This window comes from Taurulus bubalis, assembly GCF_910589615.1.
Source record: "Taurulus bubalis genome assembly, chromosome: 6".
Classification (NCBI taxonomy): Eukaryota; Metazoa; Chordata; class Actinopteri; order Perciformes; family Cottidae; genus Taurulus; species Taurulus bubalis.
This window is the reverse complement of record NC_136594.1, coordinates 563,369-585,972: the sequence shown is the minus strand read 5'-3', so window position 1 is coordinate 585,972 and position 22,604 is coordinate 563,369. Positions and strand designations below refer to the sequence as shown.

The window sequence follows — 22,604 nt, the reverse complement described above, 5'->3', positions numbered from 1 at the left end:
CTTTTCCCGGGAGGCTGAGCAGTGTGATGCCATGATAGTTTGAGCACACTCTCCGGTCCCCCTTCTTGTAGATGGGAACCACCACCCCGGTCTGCCAGTCCATGGGCACTGTTCCCGACCCCCATGCGACACTGAAAAGGCGTGTCAACCAAGACAGCCCAACAATGTCCAGTGCTTTCAGCATCTCAGGGCGGATCTCATCCACCCCTGGCGCCTTGCCACCAAGGAGCTTTTTGACTACCTTAGCGACCTCTGCCAGGGATATGGGAGAAACCACCCCAAAGTCTTCCGGCGCTGCCCCCTCTCCGGGGGACATGTTAGCCGGGTTTAGGAGTTCCTCAAAGTGCTCTTTCCACCGCCCGACGATGTCCCCAGTCCGGGTCAGCAGTTCCCCCCCCCTGCTGAGAACAGCCTGGGGTAGGCCCTGCTTTCCCTTCCTGAGCCGTCGGATGGTTTGCCAGAACTTCCTTGAGGCCAACCGAAAGTCCTTCTCCATGGCCTCCCCGAACTCCTCCCATGCCCGAGTTTTAGCATCTGCGACCATCGCAGCTGCAGCCCTTCTGGCCTGCCGGTACCCGTCAGCTGCTTCAGGAGACCCCTGGGCCAGCCAGGCCCGAAAGGCCTCCTTCTTCAGTTTGACGGCTTCCCTCACCCCCGGTGTCCACCACCGGGTTCTCGGGTTGCCGCCACGACAGGCACCGATGACCTTCTGGCCACAGCTCCGAGCAGCCGCGTCCACAATAGAGGCTTTGAACATGGTCCACTCGGGTTCCATGTCCCCAGCCTCCCTCGGGATTTGTGAGAAGTTCTTCCGGAGGTGGGAGTTGAAGACCTCCCGGATAGGGTCCTCCGCCAGACGTTCCCAGTTCACCCTCACTACACGTTTGGGCTTGCCAGGTCTTTCTAGCCGACTCCCCCGCCATCTGATCCAACTCACCACCAGGTGGTGATCAGTTGACAGCTCTGCTCCTCTCTTCACCCGAGTGTCCAAGACATACGGCCGCAGATCAGATGATACGACTACAAAGTCGATCATTGATCTCCGGCCTAAGGTGTTCTGGTACCAGGTACACTTATGAGCCACCTTATGCTCGAACATGGTGTTCGTTATGGACAAACTGTGGCTAGCACAGAAGTCCAACAACAAAACACCATTCGGGTTCAGATCGGGCAAGCCGTTCCTCCCAATCACGCCCCGCCAGGTTTCTCTGTCATTGCCCACGTGAGCGTTGAAGTCTCCCAGGAGAACTATGGAGTCGGCAGGCGGCGCCCTTTCCAGGACCCCTCCCACCGACTCCAAGAAGGCCGGATACTCCGAACTGCTGTTCGGTGCATAAGCACAAACAACAGTCAGAGCTTTACTCCCTGCAACCCGTAGGCGCAGGGAGGCGACCCTCTCGTTCTCCGGGGAAAACTCCAACATAGCGGCGCTCAGCCGGGGGCTCGTGAGTATCCCCACTCCCGCCCGGCGCCTCTCACCCTGGGCAACTCCAGAAAAGGACAAAGTCCAACCCTTCTCCAGGAGCTTGGTTCCAGAGCCCATGCTGTGCGTGGAGGTGAGCCCAACTAAATCTAGCTGGTACCGCTCCACCTCCTGCACCAGCTCCGGCTCTTTCCCCGCTAGCGAGGTGACGTTCCACGTCCCTAGAGCTAGTCTATGCTGCCGGCGATCGGCTCGCCCAGGTCTCCTGCCTGGCCCGCCGCCCGGTCTGCATAGCACCCGACCCCGATAATTCTCCCCGCGGGTGGTGGGTCCACGGGGTGACTGCTGCTCCATGTTGTTTCTTCGGGCTGAGCCCGACCGGGCCCCATGGGCGAAAGCCCGGCCACCAGACGCTCGCCGACGAGCTCCCCTCCTGGGTCTGGCTCCGGGAGGGTGCCCCGGTTTCCCTTGTCCGGGCGAGGTAACTTTAGTCCGTGGGCTGCAATTCATCAGGGTTTTTTGAAAAAAACTAAATATGTTATGTAATTTATATGTTATATGTTCTCCAGATTCATGTTAAACACAGAGAACACTTTCACCACAGAGTCATCATATCATATAAGTTATTGTTTAGATTGGTGTCAGAGAGAGAGAGAGAGAGAGAGAGGGGGGGGAGAGAGAGAGACAGAGAGAGAGAGACACAGAGAGAGAGAGAGAGAGAGACAGAGAGCGAGAGAGGGAGAGAGAGAGGGAGAGAGAGACACAGAGAGAGAGAGAGAGACAGAGAAAGAGAGACACAGAGAGAGAGACACAGAGAGAGAGACACAGAGAGAGAGAGAGAGACAGAGAGCGAGAGGGAGAGAGAGAGGGAGAGAGACAGAGAGACAGAGAGAAAGAGAGACAGAGAGAGAGAGAGAGAGACAGAGACAGAGAGAGAGACAGAGAGAGAAAGAGAGAGAGACAGAGAGAGAGAGAGAGACAGAGAGAGAGACAGAGAGAGAGACAGAGAGAGAGAGAGACAGAGAGAGAGAGAGACAGAGAGAGAGAGACAGAGAGAGAGAGAGAGAGAGACAGAGAGAGAGAGAGAGAGAGAGACAGAGAGAGAGACAGAGAGAGAGAGAGACAGAGAGAGAGAGAGAGAGACAGAGAGAGAGAGAGAGAGACAGAGAGAGAGACAGAGAGAGACAGAGAGAGAGACAGAGAGAGAGAGACAGAGAGAGAGAGCTCGTGGTCTCAGTTATTGTTATCAGACGTGTTTCTATTTGTCGTCTCAAATCGCCCGACAGCCTTTCATAGTTTTCTGCAGCAGAATCAGACGCTTTATTAAAAGTGATTCTAAAGAAAACTCTCCTGTTGGTTTGAGATTCTGTTGCTTTTCTTCAGACTGAGATCGTTGAAGTGACGGTAGGTTTGAGGTCTTTATGTCTGTGTGTGTAGTACTGCAATAGAGAGGTAGTACTGCAATAGAGAGGTAGTACTGCAATAGAGAGGTAGTACTGCAATAGAGAGGCAGTACTGCATTTCATCTAATCCTATCATATGACAGAATGTGATACGCTACAGTGAGGTTATCATGTTATTGGTTTTTGTAGTGTCCTTACAAATGTATGAGTTAAAGAAAAAAGTCTTATTCTAGAGCATAATAATATTTTAATTTAAATGAATGTTAATGATTGCCAATTATAAAAGGAAACTCAATAGCTTTTAGTTCTATGATAAAGTATTAGTCGCACTAAAATGTTATATAACTTAAATAAATGGTTTCAACAAGTGTTTATTTGTATTATCACGTGTTGATCCCTTATTGATGATTACAGTGACATAAACCAGTTGCCATCCAAACTGACTCTGTGGTCTGAAGGGCGACTGTGGCTCAGCAGAGCAGGGTGGTCCTTCAATGAGAGGATCGGCGGCTCGATCCCTGGCTCCGCTAGTCCATGTGGACGTGTCCTGTTCCTGTGTTAGTTAGTCCTGGTGGCAGGTGGCCGCTTGCATGGTAGCTCCTCCCATCAGTGTGAATGATGTCATGGAGTGTTCATTTGAGTGGTCGAAAGACTGGAAGAGATCCACAAGTACAGTTTATTTATTATAAACAGCCTGAAGAATGCAAATGATTTAGTTTACAGAAGCTCTGACTGATGACTGATGTTTACACTTGATTGATAGCTTAAATGATTATTAATATTGTCTCTGTTAAACCAAACAGTTCAAGAACAATCACAGTTAGATTCAGTCTCCCAGAGACGGAAATGATTTACGTTTTTTCTCTTTTTCTTTTTCAAGAGAAGTGGAGAAGTCGTCCATTGAAACCAGTTTCCAACGTGATCCGACAGAAAGGCACTAACGTCTCCGTCCGTGTCTTGCAGGTTCAAGCTCAAGTGTGACCATGAGCCGATCCGGGGCCTCGCCGCTGTTCTCCACCTATCAGCTGCTCTTCCTGTCGACCATCATCTCAACTGAACTTCCGCACTCTGCGTCCGGAGGCTCCGTTCTGACCCTCGCGTCCAACGACACGCTCGGCAACCACTCCAGATGTGGAGAAGGCAGCGTCTGCGTCGAAGGAGTCATCCTGCCGGTGTGGAAGCCGGAAAACCCGGCTTTCGCCGACCGCATTGCCAGGGCCACCATCTACTTTGTGGGGCTGGCGTACATGTTCCTGGGCGTCTCCATCATCGCCGATCGCTTTATGTCGTCCATCGAGGTCATCACCTCGCAGGAGAGACGGATCACCATCAAGAAACCCAACGGGGAGAAGATCACCACGACGGTGCGCGTCTGGAACGAGACGGTGTCCAACCTGACCCTGATGGCGCTGGGTTCCTCTGCCCCGGAAATCCTCCTGTCGGTCGTGGAGGTTTGTGGTCACAACTTTAACGCCGGCGAGCTGGGCCCCAACACCATCGTAGGAAGCGCCGCCTTCAACATGTTTGTCATCATTGGCCTTTGTGTGTCCGTCATTCCTGAAGGACAAACCAGAAAGGTGAAGCACCTCAGGGTGTTCTTCGTCACCGCCACCTGGAGCGTCTTCGCATACATCTGGCTTTACCTGATCCTGGCCGTCTTCTCTCCGGGTGTTGTCGAGATATGGGAGGGCCTGGTCACCCTCTTCTTCTTCCCCGTTTGTGTTGGATTCGCTTACGTGGCCGACCGCAGACTCCTTTTCTACAAATACATGCACAAACGATACAGAGCAGGGAAGCACAAAGGAATGATCATCGAAACCGAGGGAGAACCACAGCTTCCCTCAAAGGTCGACATCGAAATGGATGGGAAAATGCTCAACTCCGACGGAGAGGACACAGGGTTTGAATTTAAGGAGCTGGACGAGGAGGAGGCCCGCAGAGAGGTGGCCAGGATCCTGAAGGAGCTGAAACAGAAGCATCCCGAGAAGGAGATGGAGCAGCTGATGGAGCTTGCCAATTACCAAGTTTTAACCCAGCAGCAGAAGAGTCGAGCTTTCTACCGCTGTCAGGCCACCAGGATCATGACGGGAGCAGGAAACATCCTGAAGAAGCATGCCGCCGACCAGGCCAAGAGAGCCACCCACCACGACATCTGCTCCGAGGTTTCGGTGAACGACTTTTCCTCCAAGGTGTTCTTCGACCCGGGCACCTACCAGTGTCTGGAGAACTGCGGCACTGTAGCGCTGAACGTTGTGCGGCGTGGCGGAGACCCAACGATCACAGTCTCAGTGGATTACCGGACTGAAGACGGCACCGCAAACGCCGGCTCAGATTACCAGTTCACTGAAGGAAGCATCGTGTTTAAGCCCGGCGAGACCGAAAAGGAACTCCGCATTGACATAATTGACGATGATATCTTTGAGGAAGATGAGCATTTCTTGGTTCACCTCAGCAACGTGAAGGTCATGTCAGAGGGCGCAGGCTCAGACGAGCGCGAGGCAAACCACTTGGACGCCCTCGCAAGTTTGGGTCTGCCGTGCTCGGCCACCGTCACCATCTTTGACGACGACCACGCGGGGATCTTTACGTTCGCGGAGCCGGCGGTGACCGTGAGCGAGAGCGTCGGGGTGATGGAGGTGAAGGTGATCCGGACCTCGGGAGCTCGCGGCGTGGTGGTGGTGCCTTACAAAACCATGCAGGGGACGGCCAAAGGAGGCGGCGAGGACTTCGAGGACACACATGGAGTCCTGGAGTTCGAGAACGATGAGATCTTGTAAGTACAAATCTTCTGCGTCAGTTCCCGGATTTCTCTGCAAGGCATTTTGGGTTTTAGAGCCCTTGTCTAAACAAACTTTTAAATGTCAAGAGGATGATTTCTGAATGTAGTGATTACTGTTTGTTGACTGCTGGTTCTTTGTCTGTGAGGAGATGTTTAGACAAAGGGTCCCAAATGACTAAAGTGAATGAGGCAGTGTTTTCTGTTTCAATGTTGGTTTATCACTCCACGTAAATACATAAATATAGTATTTTAATATATCAATGTTTAAAACGATCAAAGTCTAATTCAAACGAACAATAATTTCTACAATATACAACCTCTAATGTAGTAATACATTTCATTCCCCACTGCTCCCTCGCCACCTGCTGGAAACACAAACAACAGCGCCTTGTAGCACCAATAATGTCAGAACGTCCTGAAAATGGAATTCAATATTTTCAGTTATACCGACTGAAATTGTAATTAAGCTCAATAATGTAATAAAATGTCCTGACTGATATTTTAATACCTGTTTTATCCATCATGTAATACCTTCCAGTCACGTCAAACATTTTTGATATAAAAAATGACCGCTGTCATGTGACCAGCCTCAGGGTCACATGAGAGCGGTCATTTTTGGTGGTCACATGACTCATGTGTCCCAGCCTCAGGGTCTCATGACTCATGTGACCAGCCTCAGGGTCTCATACCTCATGTGTCCCAGCCTCAGGGTTAAATGAGGCATGAGACCCTGAGGCTGGTCACATGAGTCATGTGACCAGCCTCAGGGTCTCATGCCTCATGTGTCCCAGCCTCAGGGTTAAATGAGGCATGAGACCCTGAGGCTGGGACACATGAGTCATGTGACCAGCCTCGGGGTCACATGAGTTATGTGACCAGCCTCAGGGTCTCATGCCTCATGTGTCCCAGCCTCAGGGTCACATGAGTCATGAGACCCTGAGGCTGGGACACATGAGTCATGTGACCAGCCTCGGGGTCACATGACTCATGTGTCCCAGCCTCAGGGTCTCATGACTCATGTGACCAGCCTCAGGGTCACATGAGTCATGTGACCAGCCTCAGGGTCACATGACTCATGTGTCCCAGCCTCAGGGTCTCATGACTCATGTGACCAGCCTCAGGGTCACATGAGTCATGTGACCCTGAGGCTGGGACACATGAGGCATGAGACCCTGAGGCTGGTCACATGACTCATGTGACCCCGAGGCTGGTCACATGACTCATGACTCATGTGACCAGCCTCAGGGTCACATGAGTCATGTGACCCTGAGGCTGGGACACATGAGGCATGAGACCCTGAGGCTGGTCACATGACTCATGTGACCCCGAGGCTGGTCACATGACTCATGTGTCCCAGCCTCAGGGTCTCATGCCTCATTTAACCCTGAGGCTGGGACACATGAGGCATGAGACCCTGAGGCTGGTCACATGAGGCATGAGACCCTGAGGCTGGTCACATGACTCATGTGACCCCGAGGCTGGTCACATGACTCATGTGTCCCAGCCTCAGGGTCTCATGCCTCATTTAACCCTGAGGCTGGGACACATGAGGCATGAGACCCTGAGGCTGGTCACATGACTCATGTGACCCCGAGGCTGGTCACATGACTCATGTGTCCCAGCCTCAGGGTCTCATGCCTCATTTAACCCTGAGGCTGGGACACATGAGGCATGAGACCCTGAGGCTGGTCTCATGACTCATGTGACCAGCCTCAGGGTTAAATGAGGCATGAGACCCTGAGGCTGGTCACATGAGTCATGAGACCCTGAGGCTGGGACACATGAGTCATGTGACCCAGCCTCAGGGTTAAATGAGGCATGAGACCCTGAGGCTGGGACACATGAGTCATATGACCAGCCTCGGGGTCACATGACTCATGTGTCCCAGCCTCAGGGTTAAATGAGGCATGAGACCCTGAGGCTGGTCACATGAGTCATGTGTCCCAGCCTCAGGGTCACATGAGTCATGAGACCCTGAGGCTGGGACACATGAGTCATGTGACCAGCCTCGGGGTCACATGACTCATGTGTCCCAGCCTCAGGGTCTCATGACTCATGTGACCAGCCTCAGGGTCACATGAGTCATGTGACCAGCCTCAGGGTCACATGAGTCATGTGACCAGCCTCAGGGTCTCATGCCTCATGTGTCCCAGCCTCAGGGTTAAATGAGGCATGAGACCCTGAGGCTGGTCACATGAGTCATGTGACCAGCCTCAGGGTCTCATGCCTCCAGACTCTGTCTGTCTGCGGCAGCAGGAATGCAATGACAACACGTTTATTCCAGAGCATAAACACGGACAGGAAAAGGAAAGGTGGCACGCTGTCGTTGTTTTAGTGCATTAGTGAGGACGCGCTGCAGAGCCTTATATAGACGTCCAGTCATTGTTGATTTATTGTCTTAAAGGGACAGTACAGGAGCAACGGATCATAACACTCAGTCCCAGAGAACAAAAGACAAAAGGGAAGAATATCACTTTTAGATCTCTGATCACTGTATTGATTATCCATATTAATAGATCCAGATCCTCCTGTTGTTTGATTACATCAGCTGGTTCACAACGATCCACACTATTTATTTTCACCATCATCTCAAAAAATCATTTCAACGTTTTACGTCAGTAAACCATCAAAAGTACTAAATGTTGTACTTTTACTTTGTTGTACAAATGTTCTTCATAAAAACACACAATTCAAATGTTAAGTAAATGAAAGATGTTATTTTATAGCCATGCCTCGTGTTCATGACGCGTAACGATGAACAAGAAGTCAGAAGTCTCTTCTTCACCAGGACCAGGACTTCACCGAGCACGTGCACGTTATGGGAGCACGTGCACGTTATGGGAGCACGTGCACGGCTATGGGAGCACGTGCACGTTATGGGAGCACGTGCACGGCTATGGGAGCACGTGCACGTTATGGGAGCACGTGCACGGCTATGGGAGCACGTGCTCCCATAACGTGCACGTGCTCCCATAGCCGTGCACGTGCTCCCATAGCCGTGCACGTGCTCCCATAACGTGCACGTGCTCACATAACAGATAACAGTGTGACAGGAGCTTCACTCTGCTGCTGTTTGTGTGGTCAGGTTCTCCTGACTGACACACAACTATTGTTCTTATATTCAACACATTATTATTATTATTATTATTATTACAACTTCAGAGATCTTTTTACTGTTTATATTATTGACTCTTTCTGTTATTTAATTTTTCAGCTCCTTCATTTGCTTTTCTATTTAACATTTAACAATATAAATGTTGAATACATTTTTGATTGATTAGCTGTATTTAATAATAACTCTAATAACGGTTTCATTCTACTCAAAGTTTCCCTGAGTCGAGTCAAGACGTGGAGTGTCTCAGCTTCTTCTGGTTTATTACATCAAGGCTCTGTGTCTGATTTCAACCTTCAGTTCTCTTCGTTGACCACGAGAACTTCCTCTAAACGTTGTTCAACCGTCACAGAGGACTGGTTTCACATTGAGGATGATTTCATATACAGAGAAAGTGTCTTCATGAGGCCTCGTTCACTTCCCTTACAGCTCTCTGTGAGTCCAGTCTGCTGGACTCAACCTCTGTATCCTCTGAGCTGGACGAGTGGACTCCTCCGTGAGACGGCTTCCCTCTGGTCTCTGCAGTCCTCTTTGTTTTCTGGTGGTTTCCAGCTCGTCTTTCGTCGCGTTGGCCAGATAAACATCCCGCGCTCTCTTCCTTATTAGGGCAGCGTGCAGAGCAGGACCCTGCTCAGCGTCCAGGACCCATAAAGCAGACAGACGAGTGCAGCCGGTTCCTCTCAGGGAACCCTGCGGCCCTGCTGGGGTCTCGTCCCGGCTCCCTGGGGGAGTCGAGCCTCTCAGACAACCGGATGTCCCTCAATCCCTGTTCCCATTTGCATTTGAAGACTTTTATCGTGTCTGTTATACAGAATAAATACGAGTTGGCAGATTAGTTTATTTACTGTGTGAATGAAACACGATAGCAGCAGAAAGCAAAAAGAGTTTTGTCTCTTACTGCGTCATATTTCATGCGCATAAAGAAACATATCTGGTTATTCTGAGAGAACACGACCTGGAACTCGAGTCGTCTTCACTTTCATCATCTGTCCGCTAGCGTTAGCTCATCTCTTTAATGAAACGTTGGACCATCAATAACTTCACATAAGCAGTGAACACAAAACATAAATCCACTTAAATGTCATTATTAGTTTATTTTATCATTTATCAAAAAGAAAACTTGCATGTTTAATATAGAATTAACTTTGATATTATTTTGTAACAATGTGAAGATATAAAAACCAAATATTTTACCCCTTTATTTTTTAAAACATTTACTAGAAACAGGAAACATTCAAATCTTAAATATATTCGATGGCTGTTCCATCTATTAATAAAACGTTCACGCTCACAGACTCACAGGCCGAACCTCCAAACCATCAATCTGCTCATATTAAATAAACATGGCAATGCACTGAGGCGGTTCTGTGTTTCCACGCTGCCGGCTCACACACACACACACACACACACACACACACACACACACACACACACACACACACACAATCAGGGCTGCTGTAGCCTGCAGCCCAGTGAAGCCTCCAAACAAACCTTCTAAGTGTGTCAGCTGGTGTCTTCATGTTGGGTCACTCAGTCATTTGGGGTCTCACATCAAACTGAAGATTATCGAATCACTGCAGACCACGAAGGGTTAAACATACAATGATGTCCATCCTTTTCAGGCACTGAAGACGAGCAGCGAGAAAGAGACGTTACGTTGTGACGTTGCGTCGTTGCGTTGTCTCGTTGCGTTGTCTCGTTGCGTTGTCCTGTTGCATTGTGACGTTGCGTTGTCTCGTTGTCCTGTTGCGTTGTCCTGTTGCATTGTGACGTTGCGTTGTCTCGTTGTCCTGTTGCGTTGTCCTGTTGCATTGTGACTTGCGTTGTGATGTTGCGTCGTTGCGTCGTTGCGTTGTCTCGTTGTCCTGTTGCGTTGTCTCGTTGTCCTGTTGCGTTGTCCTGTTGCATTGTGACGTTGCGTTGTGACGTTGCGTCGTTGCGTCGTTGCGTCGTTGCGTTGTCTCGTTGTCCTGTTGCGTTGTCCTGTTGCATTGTGACGTTGCGTTGTGACGTTGCGTTGTTGCGTTGTCTCGTTGCGTTGTCCTGTTGCATTGTGACGTTGTGTTGCGACGTTGCGTTGTCTCGTTGCGTTGTCTCGTTGAGTTGTCCTGTTGCGTTGTGATGTTGCGTTGTCTCGTTGTCCTGTTGCATTGTCCTGTTGCATTGCGACGTTGCGTTGCGACGTTGCATTGCGACGTTGCGTTGCGACGTTGCGTTGCGCCATTGCGTTGTCCCGTTGCGTTGTCCCGTTGCGTTGTCTCGTTGCGTTGTCCCGTTGCGTTGTCTCGTTGCGTTGTCCCGTTGCGTTGTCTCGTTGCGTTGTCCTGTTGCATTGTGACGTTGCGACATTGCGTTGTCTCGTTGCGTTGTCCTGTTGCATTGTGACGTTGCGACATTGCGTTGTCTCGTTGCGTTGTCCTGTTGCATTGTGATGTTGCGTTGTCTCGTTGTCCCGTTGCGTTGTCCCGTTGCGTTTTGTCTTTACATTGTCTTACCAATCATTTCACAGCGTTCATAATGTGTTGTGCGTTTCTGTGATCGTCATACGATTTGAAACATATCTGTGATTTGCAAAAAACAAAACAAAGTTTTGTTCCTGTACATGTTCCCTGCAGCCTCCACCTCTGCGCCTCCTCGTTCATCAGCTCCACTTCCTCTTCGCTCACGTCTGCACTCTCCTCCTTCTGCAACCTTTCTGTGTTTTCTTCTGTTTCAGCAAAACTATTCAGATCAATATAATTGACGATGAAGAATATGAGAAAAATAAGAACTTCTTCCTAGAGATCGGAGAGCCTCAGCTGCTGGAGATGAGTGAGAGGAAAGGTGGGGGCGTCGCCTTCCCATGTTGTAACCCCGCCCACATCACTAATGACCTTTAACCTCTGTTAGTTCAAGCTCACCTCAAGACCTCACAGGGAGAAACACCAGCAATCTCTCTATTGTCTTTCTGACAGTTAAAGTCACAATGAACTGTATTTTCTCTCCACGCTGCTGAACTTGAGTCGTTTCAAAGTAATCAAAGTAATCTCTACCAAAGCAGAAGAAAACATTAATGCCAAGAAAGCAAACGCGTCCCCAGATACTGAGATAATCAAACCGATTTCACGTGATAACAAAACTTGTTTTCTTATTGTTTCTTCTGACGCTACAACAGTAGCAACTGATTTCAGCTAAAACAGATCAAAGAGTCACTATTGATCCGCGTATCAGATCAGTCCTCAATATCATTAGACTGCTATCATGAATGCATGCTGGGTAACATGAAGAGGCTCCAGTAGTAAACCCAGAGAAACCACATCAGTGTGGTGCTGATGAGAATCTCCTGGTCTCCATAAATCTGCCTTTTGTTTCAGAATAAAACAGAAACAGGTTTTTATAAAGTTCTTCTAAAACAACTGAAATGCAAAATGAAAACTTATTGTGAAAACAACAATATGAATCACACCTGACTAAAACAGGTAGCATCTGTTAAAATCATGCAAACAAAGAGAAGATAAAACAAGCAAAAGAAATGTTTTATCAGCTGAGTGATTGTGATTGTTACTCAAATGCATCGTGGGATCCGGGATGGACTTCTCCTCTTCAGTCGTTTATCAACCAGGACAGTTTCATGTTCACTCTTACTTCCCAAAATATCTTCACTACTTTGTTCCTTAAAGCCTCAGGAATCCAAACAGCAGTCTGCATGACTGGAGCCCAGCAGGCGTGAGCAGGAAGAAGTGTTTTAACTTGATGATTGGGTGAATTGACCCTTTAATTACATGATGGAAATACCTCTTTTTGTGTTCATTGTGACTTTAAGCTCCTCCCTGCAGGCCAGCTGAGGTGAGCTCACCCCTGGTGCCTCAGACACCAAGACGACGGATCCCTGTCAGAGTGCATCTGTCGGCCTCCATGAGTGTGTTTGAGTGTGTTTGTGAACTAACGCATGACCCCTGACCTCCCCTCCCGCTGTACTCTGTTGTCCGCAGGAAGAACATAGCAGTTAGAGTCATTGACCATGACGAGTACGATAAGCAGGCCAGCTTCTACATAGAGCTGCAGGAGCCATGTTGGAACCAGAGGAGATGGACAGGTGTGAAGAGACACCTCTCACCTTTCCTTCAGCTCCCTGGAGGCGCTCTGTTTCTGCTTTTGTTCGGTTCGCTCCTGCTGCTGTCGCTGGGCTGCCTCCTCCTCCTCCTCCTCCATGTTATCAGTAGGATGGGCTGCCTCCTCCTCCATGTTATCAGCCAGTAGAATGGGCTTCGTCAGTGGTCAACATCATCATCATAGTTCTAAAGCCTTCAGACGTGCCAAACTGCAGCTACATTGAGAACGTGAAAGTTCATGTTGGGAATTAAAACAAATTCAGGTTCAGGCAACAAAGCTCCTCAGTTGGGTTGAGGAAAAGATCTTGGTTTGGGTTGAGACGGGACCCTGACAGCTGTCTCCTGGTCAAAGTCCTGCGTTTGTTAGACCTTGTCCATCTGACCCATCCTCCTCCACGTCCTCTTTATACTCATCACATGACTCCCTGCTTTGCTCCAGTCATAATCACTTCGGCCACTAGAGGTCGCCGTCGTCTTCTTGCATTCGTCTCGGTGATCAATCACATGATTGGAGGATAGCGTTCTTCTGCACCGACCAGCGGGTGTCGCAGCCCCTTCTAGCTCATATCTACGAGGCTGAAAACAGACCTTCAGTCGGATGATAACCTTGAAAGTGTCAGGCGCCATCAGCAGAGCCCTGTTGGTTCAGACTGGTTTGCACTGGTTTGGATTGGTCAAGATTAACTATGACAAGTAACCAGTCAAGAGAACTTTAGTTGGGAGTGTTGAGGACAGGTTAGATTGGGCTTCATAGAACATGTTGGGACTGGTTAGGGCAGGATTGGCTTCTTTCCACTTGTTTGGACGTGGTGGACACTTGAGGACGGGTCAGAACCAACTGGGACCATTTAGGACCAGCTAGCTTTCCACACTAGTTAGAACTACTGTGGGAAGTTTGGAAATAAGTGGGAATGCTTGGACTCGTTGGATCGGTTGGGTAAGGGCACTGGTTAGAACTAATTAGGACACACTGGGACGGGTAGGGACCTTATGGGGTTCTTTCTACTGGTTGGGTCACTGTAGGACAGACCGGTCTGGACCAGACCAGTTGGGACCAGTTAGGACTGAATGAGACTGACAAGAACAGAGTACGACATTGTTGGTCCTGGCTGGGAGAGATTAGCAGACATTTGGGACAAATTAGGACTGTCTGGACATGTTCAGGTGGTTTTGGACACGTTGGGACAGGCTAGGACCAGTCTGGACTGGTTTGGTCAAGTTAGAACATGTCTGGAGAGGTTGGAACTGGTTGGGACATGGTAGGACTGTTTAGGACAGGTCTGAAGAGGTTTGATTATGTGAGGGGAGGTGAGGGCAGGTGTGCTTGTGGTCTGTTTGTCCGTGTCTCCGTAAACCTGCCTGTGTGTGCTTTCACTTAAACACTAAACATCATCCAGGATTCACGACTTTGACATAGAAACAGGAAACATTTGAACACAGTGATGCATTTCCATGTTGTTTTCCTGGTCCTGTTATTAACACGGTCCTGTTATCGTATTCTCAGTTAGATCAGGACCGAATCATTTTCAGCTAGAAAGGACTTGTTTTCTCGAGGGATGATGAAAAACGTTGGTGTGATTTTTAATGAGAACAAAACTAAACTCTCCATCTTCTAAAGATCTGAGCTTCTCTTTTTTTTTTTACTTTTTGTGTCTTTTTATCCGTTTTGTCTTTCTGCTTCTTCTCTCTCTCTGATATTATGTCTCCTCTGTTTCTTCTCTTCAGCTGTGTTGCTTCAGGAAGTCGGTAAGCTGATGTTTCCTTTTCTGTCCTGCTGTTTGTCTCATTCGTCAAAACTCTGAAATACAGTTTGGTTCATTTTAGAAATCAAATGAGGACTGACTGGAAAATCTGAACTAATTTTGACTTCTTGTTTTCATATCTTCCATAAATTCAGGTGGATTCGTTAAAACAGGTGGGTGAACACAAACCCTTTCTCTACACTGTCTCATTCGTAAGATATAATACTGGAACATTTCCAGTTTGGCTCCTGAACAGACAAACAGCTGTTTGCTGAGACACCTGGGAGGAAACATACGCTCTACAGGGTTTCCACACTTAAAGCAACAACATGGACAATAACAGAAATACACAACTTCAATGTTCATCGCAGTCTCACAGCATTTCATGCACAAGATGCAATCTATTGGTTTACTGTACAGGGGTATAACCAATGAATTGCATCTCGTGTCAGTTTGCGTCCCTTTACACGACAGTACAGTTTAGGCGACAAAAATAAACAGTTGGGTTTAGGAGGCAAAACTAACAGTTAGGTTTAGGAGACAAAACTAACAGTTAGGTTTAGGCGGCAAAACTAACAGTTAGGTTTAGGAGGCAAAACTAACAGTTAGGTTTAGGAGACAAAACTAACAGTTAGGTTTAGGAGGCAAAACCAACATTCAGGCTTAGTCGAAGTTAAACGCTCACAGATTCTGTCCAAAAACGACTGGTCCATCCAATCAAAAACCGACTTCATTCGATTGTGTTATTTAGATTTCAGCAGAGTTAGTTTGTTCAAGATGTGGTTGTGGATGGAGATGTGACTTCTGGTTCAGGCTCTGTTTTTGACTTCAGTTTCTGCTTACCTGTTCAGGCAGAGACGTCTACAGGAAGGTCCAGGGACGAGACCACGCCGCCCCCTCCGCCATTATCAACATCGCAGGTACATCCCTTCAGTTTAACTGTCCACCACCTGTTCATTCATTCACCTCAAATTCATCCGTCCTGCCATCCATCAATCATCTGTCTATCAGTCTCCCATCCATCCATTCATCAAGTATGACTCTTTATGGCATATTGTGTGAATATATATTCTCCATTGCTCTATCCTTTGTTCTCTCTCTCCTCTCGCTCCTCTCTCCCCTTCTCTCTCTCTCAGATGAGGGGAGTGAGGAGGTTTTGACCAAGAAGGAGGAGGAGGAGAGGAGGATTGCAGAGATGGGTCGGCCGATGCTGGGCGAGCACATCAAACTGGAGGTTGTCATCGAGGAGTCGTACGAGTTCAAGGTGGGTTTCAGTTTAACTGATAATTAAAACATCTAAATAAAGCCTCCAGTCTTTAGATCGGCGGCCAAGAGGAACATGATCTGACTCGTTCCCGGGCCTCTCTACCGTGTCCTTGTTTAACCTCGGTGATTCACTGAGTAGCTTCCTGTGACCTTCTGTCTTTCAGAGCACCGTGGATAAACTCCTCAAGAAGACCAACCTGGCCCTGGTGATCGGGACCAACAGCTGGAGGGAGCAGTTTGTGGAGGCCATCACCGTCCGCTCTGGTAAGAACTCAACAACAGACTACTGAAACCGTTGTTTCAGCTTGTAGCTCCGGTTTGGAGACTAAACCGCCTGAGCTTTACCCGTGAATCAGTGTTGACTCCTGGCTCTGCCTCCCTCTCCTGCCCAGGTGATGATGACGATGATGAATGTGGCGAGGAGAAGCTGCCCTCCTGTTTTGACTATGTAATGCACTTCCTCACCGTCTTCTGGAAGCTTCTGTTTGCCTTAGTTCCTCCCACCGACTATCTCAACGGCTGGGCCTGCTTCGTCGTCTCCATCTCCGTCATCGGCCTTCTGACGGCATTCATTGGTGACCTGGCGTCCCATTTCGGCTGCACCGTCGGCCTCAAAGACTCCGTCACTGCCGTGGTGTTCGTAGCTTTGGGCACATCTGTACCAGGTCTAAATCACTTTCATTTACAGTACAACACTTTATATGCAATTGGCTGATGCTATTGTCCACAGCGACTTCACAAAATTAGTAAAAATGGTACAGAAGCGACCAAGCATCAACTTAACCTGGAGCTTGATCTAACTTTAAGGCAAAAAACACCACAACCAACATCACAGGTGTGTGTAGTTGTATTGGTAACCAGAAATGCATGAGGCAACCACTAGATTGCAGTGAAAGTATGATTATTAATCTGGGTTTGTTTAGTCTCTTCAAGAACCTCGACTGGTTTACTTTCACTTCACAAGTTGCGATATGGTTTTTATTTCTTGACTTTTATTCTCTATTATGGGGGGAAAAAAGAAAAAAATCTGATATTTGTTCTGCATGTATTTTTTTTATTAGAGACTTAGTGCCTGGTAAACAACCAAGTCTTTCTAAGCCCACACCTCCAATTTGTAACACAGACTTTTTTAAAAGCCAAAGTTTAGTATGTCCTCCAGGGTCACAGAAGACATGATACAACTGTTTTCACAGGCTGAGGAGGACTAATCAGGACCAGTAAACCTTTATCCAACACTAACCAATACAGCAGTTAAATCGACTTGATGGATCTCAAACACAGCCGATCATCTCCCCTTTCTCTCTCCCTCAGACACCTTTGCCAGTAAGGTGTCAGCCATCCAGGATCAATACGCCGACGCCTCAATCGGCAACGTGACGGGAAGTAACGCAGTCAATGTCTTCCTGGGTATCGGCGTGGCCTGGTCCATCGCTGCCGTCTACCACTATTCTAAAGGCCAGGAGTTCAAGGTTGACCCGGGCACGCTCGCCTTCTCCGTCACACTCTTCACCGTCTTTGCCTTCATCTGCATCGCCGTCCTCATCTACCGCCGCCGGCCCGAGATCGGCGGGGAGCTCGGTGGACCCAGAGTCCCCAAGATCCTCACCACCTGCCTGTTCTTCAGCCTGTGGTTACTGTACATTGTCTTCTCCTCGTTGGAGGCTTACTGCCACGTAAAAGGTTTCTGAATGTTCTGCTTCTGACAGGTCCCAAAAGGTTCTGAACAGTTCTGAGGGATTTCTTAAGGCTCATATAGGTCCCTGCATATTCTGACAGGTTCCTTTTATTCGTGTTATTGGTCTAAAGGTTTGGAGGATATCTAAAGGTTTCAACAGCTTCCTGAGAGTTGATGCATTCTTGAAACTTCTGAAGTAAACGTGCTGACCTCTGGAAACGTTGATGAATTCCTAACGGTTCTAACAGGTTTTCTGAGGTTTCTAAATGCTAAAAATGTAATATTCTGCTGGACTCTTTATATTTCTATCATATTCTTGAAATGTCTAACAGATTCAAAACATCTGTGGTGGCTTTCTAAAGACCCTAACACATTCCTGCGTAGGTTTTTCTGAGTGTCTGGATAAACCTTTCAGGGTTCTGCTGGGTTCTGTCCGGGTCCTATAGTTTATGTTGATTGTTTAAGGGTTTAGATAGACGTCTTAAAGTTTTAACAGGTTCCTGACAGTTGATAGATTTCTAAAGGTTCCAGTAGGTTCCTGCATAGTTTCAGGTATTTGTTCAAAGGGTCTGAATAAACCTCTGGATTCTACTTGGTTCTTGAATGTTCATATTTTTATTTGTTATTTGTCAAAACAAAGTTTGGATATAATTCTAAAGCTTGTAACATGTTCCTGACCATAGATTGATCTCTGAAGGCTCTGGTGGATATTCAGGTTTCTGAGCTTGTCTTGTTTGAACTCATAATTGCTGTTTTGATGATCTGACAGGTCTTTTTGGTCATTTTGACAAATCTCTAATATACTAAATGTAAAGTTCTTTAAAAGGTCTAACAGGTTCAATACATCTTTGATGGGCTTCCAAAGCTTGCATTAAAAAGATTCCTGACAGATTCTGCGTGTTGTTGAATAATTATTTTCTAAAGGTTATTGTGGAACCCTGAAACTTCTCTTTAACTTTCTTTTTTCTGGACTGTCTTCATCCCCACAACCCTCCCAAATAGGTATCATACATTCTTCATCTGTACCTTTGAGCAATTTAGAACATGAACCATTTTAAATTTGTCCTTGAAGGACTTTGACCAGTAGTGACGGAGAACAGCTGCTAATGAAGGAAGCAGCCGACGCTTTCAACTTCTAACTCCTGACTTGAAAGACTTTTGACGTTAAAGGCGACTGGAGCCGTCAAGTTGCTCCTCAATGAAGATCTGCACTGAGTGGGAAATGTAGTTCAAGGTTTTCACCATGAACACTCTAGAGCAGGGGTCCAAAACCACCACGGACCGGTTTGGTGTACGACAATATTTTCACGGACCGGCCTTCGCGGCGTGGGCGATAAATGTGACGTAATAAAATGATTCGACCGGCATAAAGACAATCATAAAGTGCATAAAAATACAAGTCACCATTACGTCAAATTAGTGGGAGCCCAGAGCTTGTTATCTACTCCGTAACTTAAACCTATAGTCCAGTCTACTGCTTAACTTACACCTTTAGTCCAGTCTACTCTGTAACATAAACCTTTAGTCTAGTCTACTGCTTAACTTACACCTTTAGTCCAGTCTACTGCTTAACTTAAACCTTTAGTCCAGTCTACTGCTTAACTTAAACCTTTAGTCCAGTCTACTGCTTAACTTAAACCTTTAGTCCAGTCTACTCTGTAACTTAAACATTTGGACCAGTCTACTCCGTAACTTAAACCTTTAGTCCAGTCTACTCTGTAACTTAAACCTTTGGTCCAGTCTACTCTGTAACTTAAACCTTTGGTCCAGTCTACTCTGTAACTTAAACCTTTAGTCCAGTCTACTCTGTAACTTAAACCTTTGGTCCAGTCTACTCTGTAACTTAAACCTTTGGTCCAGTCTACTCTGTAACTTAAACCTTTAGTCCAGTCTACTCTGTAACTTAAACATTTGGTCCAGTCTACTCTGTAACTTAAACATTTGGTCCAGTCTACTCCGTAACTTAAACCTTTAGTCCAGTCTACTCTGTAACTTCAACCTTTAGTCCAGTCTACTCTGTAACTTGCAAAATAAAGATTGTTTTCATTCCCTTCACCTGCCCTCAGCCAATCCCATGTGTGTCCCCTGATTGTTTATGCCCTACGCCTCTCATATATATATTCCCCCGCTTTCCCTTGTCCCCTGCCAGATTGTCTTTGTATCCTCGTATGTGTGCATCACCGTCAAGCCTTTGGAGTATCTATTTCCTGACTATGTTTTGTTTCCCTTGTGTTTTTACTTTGACGAACACGAGTTGTGTTTCCTCTGCACTCGAGTCTCTGTCCCACCACACTCGTGACACTTACGACACGAAAGGTCCGCAAGTCCTCTCCGGCTCCGAGGCTGTCTGACTCGGTGCGTGCCGAGAGAGCCACTATGCGAGGGCCGGTAAGGGAAAACGACCCTATTGTCAACCGTTTGCCATTGGCTTTTAAATTGACATGGCAGGTAATCACCAGCATGGCATTGTAGTGACAATTAGGCCTCCGTACCAGAGGTGTCAAAAGTATGCACATTCATTACTCAAGTAGAAGTATAGATACTAGGGTTTAAAATTACTTCTAGGGTTTAAAATTACTTCTGTAGAAGTTGAAGTATCAACTCAAGCTTTTTACTTCAGTAAAAGTGTAAAAGTACTGGTTTCAAAACTACTTAAAATTATAAAAAGTAAAAGTAAAGTAAGGGGACATTTTTTTCCAATAAGGACAAACTCTTAAGGCGCGTCTCAGGGGCCTATAGTGCACTACCCCACCTCCCCCCAAAACAATCATTTTTCTAAAGGCCATAATGACTATAATGTTTTAAAATGTTATGTTGAAAAATGTGGGATGCACTAGGCTACCCGTTTCAGCTGCATATATGCCCATTAAAAATGATCAAATTTTTTCATCTACGGAACATCTCAAAGATCTCAACACCTCAGAAATCAAGAATCTGATGATATGGTTTCTCTGGATGGCATTGCTCTGGCATCTATCACCACCGTAAGGAATCTCAGAGTTATCTTTGACCAGGATCTGTCTTTTGGCTCCCACGTGAAACAGATCTCACCTACGGAACATCTCAAAGATCCGGCACATCCTGTCTCAAAGCGATGCAGAAACATTGATCCACGCATTTGTTACCTCAAGACTGGATTACTGTAACTCCGTATTATCAGGCTGCTCCGGTAAATCCCTTGGATCTCTCCAATTGATCCAGAATGCTGCAGCTTGTGTACTAACGAGGACACGGAAGAGAGATCACATTACTCCTGTACTAGCTGTTCTCCACTGGCACATAGATCGAGAATCATATTTAAAATCCTTCTCCTTACCTACAAAGCCTTAACTGGTGATGCACCATCATATCTTAAGGAGCTTAGGGTGCCATATTACCCCACTAGAGCGCTACGCTCACTGAATGCAGGGTTACTTGTGGTTCCCAGAGTGTTAAAAAGTAGGTTGGGGGCTAGAGCTTTCAGTTATCGGACTCCTCTTCTGTGGAATCAGCTTCCACTTTCAGTTCGGGGGGCAGGCACGGTCACCTCATTTAAGAGTAGACTTAAGACTTTCCTCTTTGATAGCGCTTATAGTTAGGGCTGTTTCAGGCTTATAGTTAGGGCTGGCTCAGGTTTGCTCTGGTCCAGCCCCTAGATATGCTGCTATAGGCCTAGACTGCCTAGACTGGAACCGGCCGGGAACCAGACCTGCCAGCTGCCATGGCCCTGCTTTCTCCTCCCACTGCCCCTGGGATGCCCCTCCTCTCTACCTCCTTCTGCTTAATGGATCATGGCTATCTGGATCATGGACCATGCCTACTGCTCATTATATGAATAATTGAATGTGCTGTAACTCCATTACGTTATTCATTCTGGTCACATGGCATCTATTGCTTCTGTCCATCTGGGAAGAGGGATCCACCTCTGTTGCTCTCCCTCAGGTTTCTTCCCCCTTTTTTTTCCTGTGAAAGGGTTTTTACTATCTTTATTGGGGGAGTTTTTCCTGATCCGATGTGAGGTCCCGGGATAGGAATGTCATGTGTACAGATTGTAAAGCCCTCCGAGGCAAACTTGTATTTGTGATGTTGGGCTATATAAAATAAACTGAATTGAATTTAATTGAAAATACATTAACCTTTATGCTTTCCTTTAACATTTGCAGAAAAACTTCTGTCCAGGTATACCCAAAGTAAACTGGAAGCTGTACTTGAACTATTTGGAGTAAATGCATGGTCTTGGTCTCTTTTGAAAGGTAACAATCTGAAGCTTTTTTCCCTCAATAGTCAGAATCACTTTAAGTGCTGCTGACACTGAGTTATATAAGTTTGAACACACTAAAGTATAAGGTTTTTATTTCCACCTGAACATTTCTTTGTAAATAGATGCCTGTAGATGACTATAAATGTGACTTATGGAATGGAAAACACAATGGAACCATAGCCTGAAGCCTTATCTATTCTAAGTAAAAAGCAGATAACAATATCACAGAAAATGAATATTTTACACATGTTTTTCTAATGAAATGTCTAGGCGTTTTTCCATGTTGAGACTGAAAATATTCATGATATATATACTATATACCTATTAAAAAGGCTTATAGTCTTGCAAACTTATAGAGGTACTATTCATATTTACTACTAGTATTGCTGACAGAGAAAATTAAGTATAAATGCATTTTCATGCTAATTCAATGCCAAACTGAGGCTCTATCAGCAGCTGTCTCTTCTCATCAAATTGAAGGCTGTTGGGATTATTTGACCCGGCGGTCATTAGGCTCGTTCGAGATAAGCCAGTTCTGCGCAGAATCGATTGGCGGCATTCGGTGCGCAATGCATGCCGGTTAGATTTGCGTCCGACTTGCTCTGACGTCATGCACACGTGATCAACGATACTCTCACGAGATCAAGCCGGCCGTCGATTTCAGAGTCAGCCGCCGCAGTGGCTCTCCACGGACTGCGTGGCCCAGTGCATGATGGGAAACGCCTGGCTGTCGCCACATCAGAGAGCTGATTGGCTCTTAGATCTGACAGCAAACACCACTGGAGAAAATGTTGGAGAAAATCTTGTTGGAGAAAATCTTTATTTTATGTGTAGTTGTAATACTTAACGCTGGATTGTTTGATCTTAAAACAT

General features: G+C 46.9%; 1 protein-coding gene across 5 annotated transcripts; it reads left to right on the top strand.

The window, feature by feature from the left end:
* Window positions 1-3,809: 3,809 nt before the first annotated feature.
* Window positions 3,810-17,504, top strand: LOC306738308 (sodium/calcium exchanger 1-like; the record flags this gene model as incomplete). Of its 5 annotated transcripts, XM_079220140.1 has the most annotated exons (9): window positions 3,810-5,599; window positions 11,434-11,540; window positions 14,534-14,554; window positions 14,706-14,727; window positions 15,406-15,470; window positions 15,687-15,814; window positions 15,981-16,080; window positions 16,209-16,481; window positions 17,128-17,504. In XM_079220140.1, 9 exons carry the CDS (start codon window positions 3,810-3,812, stop codon window positions 17,502-17,504), a joined length of 2,883 nt encoding a protein of 960 aa, XP_079076266.1. The 5 variants fall into 5 exon arrangements, with proteins under 5 accessions (XP_079076266.1, XP_079076268.1, XP_079076270.1 ...); XM_079220142.1 differs by lacking the exons at window positions 14,534-14,554; window positions 14,706-14,727 and having other exon boundaries at window positions 3,840-5,599; window positions 11,434-11,548; window positions 15,383-15,470; XM_079220144.1 differs by lacking the exons at window positions 11,434-11,540; window positions 14,534-14,554; window positions 14,706-14,727; window positions 15,406-15,470 and adding an exon at window positions 12,689-12,792 and having other exon boundaries at window positions 3,966-5,599.
* Window positions 17,505-22,604: the final 5,100 nt, after the last annotated feature.